Here is an 11,599-nt window from a genome sequence, read left to right as displayed (position 1 = left end):
GGTGCCCTGGTCAGTGGCTCCTGCTGCAAAGGTATTGCTCCATATTCACCATGTCTAAAATTACAAGTTACTCCCTCCTATTCACTATATTCTTCCCTATTTCCCTTTTCGGATTATTCGAGTTTTCTTCCCTATTTCCTTTTTTGGGTTGATTTGTGTGGTCCAAATTTAATTGCATGTGGGGTAGTGTATTTTGTGTGGTCCAAATTAACTTTCTTATTTCTTGTGCAAAAAGAAAAGGGGAAGAATATAGTGAATAAGAGGGGGTATAAGTTACAGGCCTCAAAGCAGCAATTTTTTTTTTTTTTTTGGTGAAGAAAGCCGCAATCTTTTCTTGCCAAGGAGGTCAAACTAGAAACACAAAAACACAAATAAAAACACTTCAATTTCAATTCCAATTGAAAAAAAACAAAACAAAAAAACCCTTGTTGAACCCTTTTTCTTGTTCTTCAAATAATTAAAAAAAAAAAATCATATTCCTATTCGTATTTCTTATTCGTATTCTAATTTTTTCTGCTCCTTGTTTATGCATCATCTTCAAGCTACAAAAAATTCACAGTAAAATTTGAGTAATTAACAGCAGTAAAAACAAAGTGTTCATCAATGGAGGAAACCCCAAATAGAGAACTATATGCTTTGTTGAATATTTCACCAGAAGCTTCTACTGAAGAAATTCGTAAAGCTTATCGTCAATGGGCTCAAATCTATCATCCTGATAAATACCAAGCTTCCAATGTATTAAAGATTCTATCTTTTCTTCATTTAATTTGTGGGATTTTTGTTATTTGGTTTAATTTGATTGATTTTGATGGTTTTCGATTGTGGGTTGTTTTGTTATTGTGTTTTAATTAGTGTTTTTGATGGTAGCTAGTTGTAGTGGTGTTTAAATGTTTGTGTGAATCGGTTTCGCTTGTAATTGGATTTTGAGTTGTTGGGCAGTTTGAGTTTCGGATAATGTATGAGGTAATGTAGTTAAGTAGTACTTTCCCGTCTCGTTCATTTGTTTACCTTTATTATTCTTTGGGTGGACCGTTCACATGTAACGGGATATTGAGTTACTGGGCAGTTTGAGATTCGGATAATGTATATGAGGTAATGTAGTTAAGGTAGTACTGTTTCCGTCTCAGTCATTTCTTGACCTTTTAGTTAAAATACTACTCACAAGGAATAAAATAGGTGAACGAATGAGACGGAGGGAGTACTTGAGTATGAGTAATTGCTTCTTTAGGCTTTGCTTGTTTCAAATAATGTATGAGGTAATGTAGTTAAGTAGTACTCCCTCCGGCCCCCAATCACGTGTTTACTTCTAATTAAAATATCCTGAAAAGTATAAAAAGGTAAACGGAGGGAAGAGTTGAGTATATGTAAATATGTAATTGGTTCTTTTCGGTATTGCGTGTTTGGGCAGTTCATTTATATTTGCTTTACACTTGAAGCTTGGTTGTTGTCCGAAAATAGCTGTTCTGTGCTTGAATGTCCATTTGGTATCTTTATTATAGCGATTTGATGCAAACGGTGTCATAGGTTTGTCTTTCCCAAGTTGTTGCCTTCTGCTGCATAATTCACGATTGTTATTGGGATTATTGGGATAGGTAGCCTAGACGATAAGGATAAATGAGGTTCTTTGAACGTTTATTATTGGTATTGTGAGCCCTAGTGAGTTGTTATTTGTATTTCATTGTCCTAATGTGCCAATGTGGAATGCCTATTATTTTTAGTGAGTTGCAGTTTGAAACCTGGCTTTGGGAGCGGCATGAGAATACTAAGTAAGAGCTACGAGTATATGTTATTGAAGTGAAAGCCATGTATAAATAATTAGGGGTTAGAGAAGAAGCTAGACATCTTTCTTGAGACGAAGATAATAATGTTCTGTGCATTGAATGAGCCCCCTTCCCTTCCTAAGAAAATTACCAAAAATAAATGTTGTTGGGAAAGGGGGATAGTGTACTTTGAAAAGTGAGAGAACCAATCCGTAGGAAAGTGGGGCGGGGGAGGAGGGAGGTGTTTCACAAACATTTCCATTCTTGGAGGAAGTCCTATGGCTTCAGTCTCCCCCTTTTGTTTTAATAGGCGGGAGGCGCATTGAGGCGAATAGGGCCCTAGGCGACAGAGCGCAATGTGCCAGGCACACGCTGTATAGACCACGAGACACACAAATTTTGAAAACAGATTTGCATGTTTTGTGCAATGTTTTCCTTTTTTTTTTTTTTTTTTTTTGGATTTTAAAGAGGATTAACATGTAAAGGAATAAATGTTGGGGATAATGTGCCAAGAAAGGTATAAGAAACAGAAGAAAATGCTATTGAAATTGTGTAGTAGTGCATCTAGCAGGCTTCTCCTTTTCTATGAGGTGCATTTAAGGTGCTGTGAGGCATTTTGGCTAGTGCCTCACTGAGTCTTGGGCTTAAGCGCACCCTAGGCACACTTTTTTAAGCTGAGAGTTTCCTGGCATGATAAAAGTAAATCTACAGTTATAAAATGTTACCTAGGCATGGACTGATATGTGCATAAGGTGGTCATTCGTAAGCCTGAAATGTTCCAAAGCCTTCATTAGTCGTTAGACAATCCAATCGATTTTTGTGATGTTATCCCTGGGCGACATAATTTACTTCTTGAAAGAATTTATGTAATCACCAATTGACACCAATTGACTATGTGCTGAAAAGATCAGATGCTCTTCTACCTGGACTACACATACATTGTATTACTCCATTCAGATTCTTTTTTCAGCCAAGGAAGTTGGATTGCATGTAGGATAGTAGAGTAGCTGTTTGAAATTATTTCTTAAAATGGGGACAATGTTATGAACGATCTTCATCTCACTGAATTTGTCTCTTCAATGGAGTCAAACAACCTTCGACTCATTTTCCCTGGAATGTGAACTCGTGAAGGCATACATCAGATAGAATCTTGAATATTCTTTTTGGGTGTTTGGGCTTAGTGAAAACAACATCCTTTCGTCAAGTCTTTTAGACGCATTGGTATGATTTTTTTTTTTGAAGTAACGCATTGGTATGATGTTGATGTTTGACTATTCAGTAATTTTTCTTTATATTTGGTCCTGGTGGAGGTTACACTTTAGAAGTTGTATGACCTCTGACCATAGTTAAAATTAAAACTAGGCCATCAAGGTAGATGCCAGAGCTGAGCATCCCTGAATTTTGGCTCTTCTATATACCATTTTGAATCCAGCAAAGTGAGATGTCGTAAAGCAGCCTTGGATCAGGCTAATGTTGTAATGTCGTCTTTTCTTCAAGTCCTTGAAACAATGCTTCCCATTTGATGTACATATTTGCTTGGTGCCTTCTTATAACAACTAGGACTCCTTGAAAAATACACAGTAGACGCAATAACTGTGTTCTATAGTAGAGGGATTCTTTCTTTCACGCACGCTAATTTTTCCATGTTTTGAGGTGTAAATGTTCAACATCTTCTTTGTGATTTCTCCAGATGAAAGAAATTGCTACAGAGAATTTTCAGCGAATATGTGAGGCATATGAAATACTCTCTGATGAGAATAAAAGACAGATATATGATATATATGGTATGGAAGGGTTGAAATCTGGTTTAGAACTTGGGGCAAAGCTAAATAAAACAGAAGAGATCAAGGAAGAACTGGAAAGGTTAAAGCTCAGGAAAGAATTCGAAAAACTCGCTCAGATTCGATCTGCTGGTTCAATTGTGGCAAATTTGTCATTGCCGGATTTCTTAGATGGCGATGGCTTTATGAGGGGGTATGCTACCTGTTTTTTTCTCCCATGTAACCTTAAATAAGCGTTGTGGTGGTCCTGCTTATTTCTGCAAGCTCAAGTCATTGCTAAATGCTAATCCTCTTTATCTTGTTGGATTTAAACTTAAGAGCTGTGTTGCTGAAAGATCTAGCTACTTTTTCCCGGGGGGGGGGGGGGGGGTGACGAGTTTACTTCTGCAATACACGTTTTATTTGAAACAAAGCTGTTTTTCTTGGACTTACCTATGTTACTCCGACACTTCACTTAACTGCCGTGTCACGTGTCAGACACGCGTCGGTGTCCGACACGACACGACACTTCGACACTTCAATTTAGACCACAAAACAGGAAAATTCACCCCAAATAGCCGTGTCCGACACGCCGACACTTGTCGGACACCGACACGTGTCGGCGTGTCTGAGTAACACAGGGACTTACTAAAGGATAAAAGATTACATATATCAATCTTCTAAGGGGCTGTTTGCCGTTTGGTAAGCCTTTTATTGGAAAGGGTAAGGGAAGAAGCAATCATTCCCTTTTTTTTTGGGGTGTTGACCAGGTTTATCCCCTGCCGACTGGGGTAATCTCCTCAACTTAATGTGTAGACCTCTCCCAAGTTTGGCTTTTTCATTCGCAAGAGTCAGGAATCGAACCTCGACCACTTGTTTAAGAGATGAGATCCCTTACCACTCACACCAACCAACTTTGGTAACAATCATTCCTTTTGTTGATGTTTGTTTACCCCATTTTCCCATTCCCGTTCCTCTTCCCTTACCCCCAAACTCCCCACCTCCCAAGGGTAACCCATTCCCTTCCCCAACTACCAACAGTTACCACTTATATCCCCCACCACCATTAACCACTAACACCACCGCTCTACAAGTCCACAACCAGCGGCATACCGGCGCTGTGCCAGCAACCCTCCCAGCATGTCGTTGCCGGCGTCTGCACCTGCCGGACAAATCCCCCTCCCTACAAAAACCCCAACCCACCCCTATAACCACTAACCTAAACCATAAGATAACCCTCCCCCACTCCTGAAATCTCCTCCCCACAGTAAAAAATGCCAGCCCTGGTGTTTTTGAGGACGGGGGAGGAGATTTCAGATGTAGGGAAGGGTTTTTTTAAGGTTTAGGTTGGTGGTTATAGGGGTGGGGTGGGGGTGGGAGGTTGTCCAGCCAGTAGGGGGCGGGGCCAGGTCAATCACCAAGGTCGACTGCGGGTCGCCGATGAGTATAGGGTGGATGGTGGCTGGTGGTGGTGGTTGATGGTGGTTTAGTAGAAATTGGTTGGTTAATGTATTTCTCCCTATAGTAACCAAACACTGATGGAAATTTGGAGTGATCTCTTTCATTTCCCCTCTTATGCCTTTCTTGATATCATTCCCTTTCCCTTTGATAATGCCAAATGCCCCCTAAGTTTTTTTTTTGTTTGAAAATGCTAGAATGTCCATGGCCAGTGAGGCTCAGTCTCAATTATCTAAAGGCTTAAATATTGCACTTGGTGGGAATCTAGCAGTTATAGGAAACTCAGGAGGTGGAAATGCTACTGCCGTGCTTAGTCATCAGATATCACCAGTTGCCTCCATTGAATACATGGCCTCTGCTGGTTTGCGTTCACTTATCGGTATACAAACAACACGGTATGTGATCCTCTTTTCATTTTTAATAACTACTGGTTATTGTTTCAAAAAAAATTGTAGTTTGGTGGCAAAAGGTTTGGGCTAATCTCACTTTGGTAACCTGGGGTTTTAGCTATTTTCCACTTTGGTGACTTGAGCTCTGGAATTTTTTTCCTTTTGTCTGTGTTACTCAGTGTCCGACACGTGTCGGCGTGTCGGACACGGCTATTTGGGGTGAATTTTCCTGTTTTGTGGTCTAAATTGAAGTGTCGAAGTGTCGTGTCGTGTCGGACACCGACGCGTGTCTGACACGTGTAACATAGCCTTTTGTGACTAAGCTACTCCCAAGGTATAACACAATTAAGTTGCATGTGGATTAATGACGTTCTTCTGCGTAATAAAGTGTGAAAATAAACGTTAAAGCAAAAACAAAGGTCATTTTCACATAATTTTGCAAAAAAAAAAAAAAATACTATATCATGGTTAAAAGTATCTGGTTTTTGGATGAAAATTTGGTGATATGATATTTAAGGTCACAAATATGGGAAAAAACTGAAACCTTAGGTCATTAAAGCGGAATTGCGGAAACCTTAGAGCACCGTTGTGGAATTAACTCAAACCTCAGGGTATGTGCAAACTTTTTTTTCTTTTTTTTTTCTTTTTTTATGAATATATTCTTTGTTTCTGATTTCCGAGTGACCACAACTTTATATTATATTTTCATTTTTCATCTAATTGCTTGTGTGCTTTGTCTTCCTACAGCCACTTATCACCTCATTCCACTGCCACCGCGGGACTGGCAATGTCACTCAAAGATGGGTCAATCAACCTCTCTAATTCATGGACTCGCCAATTGACTGAAACTTCAAATGGAAATGTATGTTTCTCTCATTAGCGAAAGGGCTAAAGATTGAGAGGAATATATGCTTGATATGGATGCATGCAATCTGTCATTTTTTTGCAAAAATCTCAAATATTTTCTTTTTGATATGCTCTGTTAAACAATGATGAATTATGTACCGAATATGGATTTGGTGTCTCGTCCTAATTCCTTTCGTGGCTGCTGATATTTTGGTCAAATTTTACTATTGCAGATACAATTTCAGCTGGGAACAGAGTCGGCAATTGCTGTTGGATGGCATAAGAAAGAAGAGAAAACACTTGCTTCTGGCCAAATCAAGGTAGAACCTCTATATGTTTGTAGCTTTGTGGAAGTCTATTTAAGTTGTAGAGTAGCATTGGTAGTTTGGTTGTGTTAAACAACTGTGCCAAAACATATAATGTACATGAGGGCTATATATTATAAATTTGTTCCTGCCGTGACTTTCGTAATTGAAGTTATTCCCTACTCTAAAGTCTAAATCACTGAAATAACTAAAGTTAGAAAGAAACACATTTGCTGTACACTTATATGCCTTACTGTTTCATCTTGTCAATCTGATTGTTTTCCTTAGTGTCGCTAAACAATTCACTGCTCAGTACTCTCTTCAGATAGCTGTACTGCTGAAAGGAGATAGTATTTGGGGTTATTGATATATTAGTTGCCTGTTTTTGCATCAGTCTATCCGCTGCTTGCAATCATTTATTTCCCTTACAATATCCATTTTTGGTACAGTTTGGCACTAGCTCTTTTGAAGCATCAGCTCATTATAAACACCGTTTCTCCTTGAAGTCGCATGGGCGTATAGGAGGCAGAATTGGAAGGTTTGTTCATTTTTCATGTCAAGGTTTTAGACTGATTGTAATATGTGTATACTTTGATGCTGTGTTACTCAGACACGCCGACACGTGTCGGACGTGTCGGACACGGCTATTTGGGGTGAATTTTCCTGTTTTGTGGTCTAAATTGAAGTGTCGAAGTGTCGTGTCGTGTCGGACACCGACGCATGTCTGACACGTGACACGGCAGTTAAGTGAAGTGTCGGAATAACATAGCTTTGACGATTAGCACATTTACATTTTTGGGCAATTTTTTCATGTGCATATGAACATCCTATAAATACATTCACATCTGTTTGATAAGTTTGCCTTTGACACTGATTTTCTCTTGTAGCAATGCTCTTGAATTTGAAATTGGTGGGGGCCGTAGAATATCGAGATTCAGCACAGTCCGAATGCTGTATACGATAGGTATTCAGGTAACATTGTCCTCCTGAATTGATGCATTCTAGTACTCGGTGTCTTTGTTGTGACATTGAAATTTTTTTATTTACGACTTTAAATGCATGCTATCCTTTCAACCATTATCTATAGTTCTTTTAAGAAACGCTTGGGTAAAACAGGGCCGTAATGAATAAGATGGATATACAAATCTTATAATCGTTGCCAGGTATCTGGCTAATAATCTTGTCTTGAGGAGGAGGGAGGCAGGAAACGGATGAAGTGATTGGTTGACTAGAATGAATGAGCAAAAAGCTATTTTAATTATTAGTTTGCTGTTACACCAAATATCTTTGGAATTAAGTTTGTTATGCCCGTCTAGGAGAAATGTGCTTTTGGGTGCATTATCTTTCACAAACTATTCATGCTTACTATTTATTGAATATTGTCCTTCTTCAGTTTGAAGGTATCAAGCGAATGCTTTATTTGCTTGCAGGATTTGATGTTGTATAGCGTGTATACATCACTTGTTTAATTTGTTTGTTTGCAGGGTATCTTTTGGAAGTTCGAATTGCACCGGGGTGGCCAGAAGTTAATTGTCCCAGTAAGTGCAACGTTTACTTCCATTGTTCATGACACTTCATGTGAATGATATTTCTTTGTTACTGTCGCATAATAGATTATGGGTTGTATGATTCACCATTTCACCCACTCTCTTCTGGCTAAATTTGCAGAATCACTGGTCAATTCAATATTTAAGTTCTTCCTCTTTCCTGAGTTTGTATACAGACAACTACGTTTTGATAACTAGTTCATCAAAATTTGAGTCTCATGTTAGAGGTGTAGAGGCCAATATTGTTTTCTTTGCTGTAAAAGGAGGTGTGAGAGAGAAGGCTAATTTATTGCCAGCTAGGCTCAGAATCCTGCCCACCAATCCATCATCATTATTATTCACTTTCTTGAATTATTGAGTATTGGGAAACAATTCCTCGGAATTTTATTTTGTTTATACGTTATGGCCTCTTTGTGTTGCTAACACAAGGGTAAGGCTGTGTACATCCGAACACCCCGCCGCAATTTGCAGGAGCCATTGAGGCACTGTGGTAATGTTGTTGTTATACATTATGGCCTCGTTTACACACTGCTCTTTTGCTTGCAGGTTCTGCTTTCGAGCTATATTAATCCTGTGTTTGCAGCTGGAGCATTTGCTATTCCGACATCCTTGTATTTTATACTTCAGGTTTGTTGAGCTATATACGTTGCCGGATATTTTCTCACTTCAATGTTTTATATTTATTTGTTACCGTGATATATAAACAAACAACAATCTCCTGAGGGTTGAAGTGTTCCCCATCACATCTAAATTCTCTGTTGAGCATGCAAGAACTTATAGTGATATCTAGATTGGGTTTGTAGGTATTGGATTAACTGGTTTTGACTAATTTCTCTAATTCATGCAGAAGTTTGTTGCTAAACCTTATTATCTTAGACGAGAGAAGCAAAAGGCACTAGAGAATATGGAGCAGACTTCAGGCCAGGTACAATCCTTGATTTCCCATACAAAGAAGAGAGCCTAATATGACCAAGAAACAATATTGATTGAAAAGACTTGCCATAAGATTTCGAGCAAATAGCTTACTATAAGGAAAGATTGACCGAATTGACAATTTTTCCGAACATGAGAATTTACCTTTTTTTAGGACTTTATTCTTGGTAAATTATCATAGAGTCTTCGTTTAGAGAATGGAGTGTCTTTCTGGTACACCCTGAGATAAGAAGAATAGGCAATAAGTTGAATATGATGATTAGCTGGTTTCCTCTGGTCCAAATTCTTTCCTTTGCACTTTATACTACCTTTTCATCTAGGACATTCAGTGGGTTTGGGCACAATGAACAAAGTTATCCGAGACAGTCTCATAAGTGAGACCAACCCATTAATTCACTGGGTTTTGGGAGCATCCTACTTTTATCTATGTTACTTTGACTCGGCTGCAAGCCTGCAAGTCTTGGACACCTGACCCGGTGTTAAAGTGTTGGATACCTCTATTTTCCGCCAAGTTTTCTATTTCTTGGTCTACATTAAGTTTCGAAGTGTTGTGTCGTGTCGTGTCATACACCGGAGTGCCTGACATCCGACATGCGACCAAAGTGAAGTGTCGGAGTAACATAGAGTTGTACTGTTTCTACTTTCCTAGCTCAGATGTGAAACTTTAACACGTGATTAACTTTGTCATCATCTCTTTCAACCAGGTTCGGGAGGCCAGGACAGCTGCGGCAAAGGCACAACAACTGTTAGAAGTTGTGGCTGGTAGAAAAAGAAATAAACAAATGGAGGTTGGTGGATTGGTGATTACAAAAGCTTTGTATGGAAGTGAAAAGGCTTTGAAAAAACAAGATGATTCCGAAGAGTTCAGTGATGATTTGGCTTCACAAGTTATTGACGTTACCATACCTCTGAATTTCTTGGTCAATGATTTGGGGCAACTCAAGGTTCGATCCTCTTTTTCTCATTTACCAGGAAAACAATTCATATAATTATAATTATTGATTCTCCACATTGGATTCTATTAGTGTATTAGTGTGGCTAACCATTTACTCCATTATTTTGTTTTTTCTTCCTCCATTCCCACATCCCCAATTAGCCAATGCCTAGACGTGGTGAAATTGACCCGACCCGACACCCGGACTTAAGACCCGAACCCGAATTGACCCGACCCAGTATAACCCGCCCCGAATGTTTATTGCTGCAAACTGATTATTATCCATAAATAACTTAATAATAGCCAACCAAGTGGTGTTAGTCCAGTGGTAGCCGGGTTAAACCTTGAAGCTTGCAGAAATGCAGGAGTTGAGAGGTCCCGGGTTCGACTCTCAGCTGGGGCGATGATCGCTTTGCCACTGCAGCCCCCGAAGGGGGTGGCTTACATGGTCCATGTGATGGTGCGGGAATGCATGGGCCCGGGGGATTCAACCCCTCGTCATCAAAAAAAAGAAAAAAAAAAAAACTTAATAATAGCCGGCCTGAAAATGACCCGGCCCGGCCCGACCCGAAGTCTACAGACCCGAAATTGACCCGGCCCGATTAACCTGTTTGCCATGTCTAGCCTTGCCCCTATTTAGTTTTCATTAAATTATTTTACATTTTTCATAAATTTATCCGATTTATGGGTGTAGTCAGGTTCAACTTTGAACCTAACCCAAACTACGGGTTGTTGACCCCTAAAAAAGAGGGTCCTTGCGGGTGAGGTTAGTTTTTTAACAAGTCTATATGGAGAAGAGTGGTCAATTATGACGCCCATTCTTTGATGTATCCTTGCAGCTTCACGAGGGAGTGAAGAAATCAGGCATTATGGGATTTTGTGACCCTTGTCCAGCGGAGCCTAAGAAACTGTTGGTTGAGTACACTTGTGGTGATAAAAACTACAAGGTAATACTATTCCTTGCACACACAGATGTCGAATACCTGAAAGCCGTCTTAACAATTATTAATGTATCATTGTGGTTACATCTGTGTAGGTGGTAGTAGACGATTATGAACAGTTGCTGATACCCCAAGAAGTTCACAGGGTATAGAACCCAAAGCCGCTTTGTTAACTTATGTACCTTACCTTTTTTGTATTCTCACAATTCACTGGTCCAGGCCCTTGCAGAGTTACACAGTTAAATGAAGCTCATAAAAATTGCTTTTTTGTCATTAAATTCTCTTTTTCACAGGTGAATAATTGATGATTATATCTGTTTATAAATAATCAAGCTGATTTAATGAAAGGTCGCTTTTTTTTTTCTTTTTTTTGTTGAATTAATTGCCAGTTAAGGTTTCATCCTTCCCTCCTTTCGTTGTATATCCTTGCTCAAAAACAAGACATATATAACATGTTTGGATTACTTTCCCACTCTATGCACTCACATACCTCCCTTGGGTATCATTCCGTCCTACTCCTTTTACAGTTCTACAGTTCTACATGATTGTCATCGCTTCAACCTATGTAGCATGCTTTCTCTGCCATTGTATGCCATGCCATTGTGATCATTGGCCGTTTATTACCTTGCTGTCGACTAAAGTGCCATGAAGTGGCTTGACTATAAATTCCAATAGTTACTCCAGCTGTATAATGTATGTCCAAAATTCAAAATATTACCTCTTCCC

General features: G+C 39.3%; 1 protein-coding gene across 1 annotated transcript; it reads left to right on the top strand.

The window, feature by feature from the left end:
- The first annotated feature begins 459 nt into the window (after positions 1–459).
- LOC141653538 (chaperone protein dnaJ 13-like) lies at positions 460–11,234 on the top strand. The gene is made up of 13 exons (XM_074461332.1): positions 460–735; positions 3,451–3,734; positions 5,176–5,373; positions 6,115–6,229; positions 6,447–6,533; positions 6,968–7,056; positions 7,406–7,490; positions 8,003–8,056; positions 8,612–8,692; positions 8,913–8,990; positions 9,703–9,942; positions 10,772–10,879; positions 10,969–11,234. The coding sequence occupies exons 1-13, from the start codon at positions 604–606 to the stop codon at positions 11,023–11,025; spliced, it is 1,608 nt and encodes a 535-aa protein (XP_074317433.1). The 5' UTR covers positions 460–603; the 3' UTR covers positions 11,026–11,234.
- Positions 11,235–11,599: the final 365 nt, after the last annotated feature.

Source organism: Silene latifolia, chromosome 4, assembly GCF_048544455.1.
Source record: "Silene latifolia isolate original U9 population chromosome 4, ASM4854445v1, whole genome shotgun sequence".
Classification (NCBI taxonomy): domain Eukaryota; kingdom Viridiplantae; phylum Streptophyta; class Magnoliopsida; order Caryophyllales; family Caryophyllaceae; genus Silene; species Silene latifolia.
The sequence above is the reverse complement of the archived record's forward strand: the minus strand, read 5'-3'. Positions and strand labels throughout refer to the sequence as shown.

Excerpts from the sequence above, each read along its gene's own strand:
- LOC141653538 (XM_074461332.1), top strand. The coding sequence starts at position 604 with ATGGAGGAAACCCCAAATAGAGAACTATATGCTTTGTTGAATATTTCA. Across the intron at positions 6,230-6,446 it reads CTGAAACTTCAAATGGAAAT|ATACAATTTCAGCTGGGAAC; the intron begins GTATGTTTCTCT and ends TTACTATTGCAG. Across the intron at positions 10,880-10,968 it reads GTGGTGATAAAAACTACAAG|GTGGTAGTAGACGATTATGA; the intron begins GTAATACTATTC and ends ACATCTGTGTAG.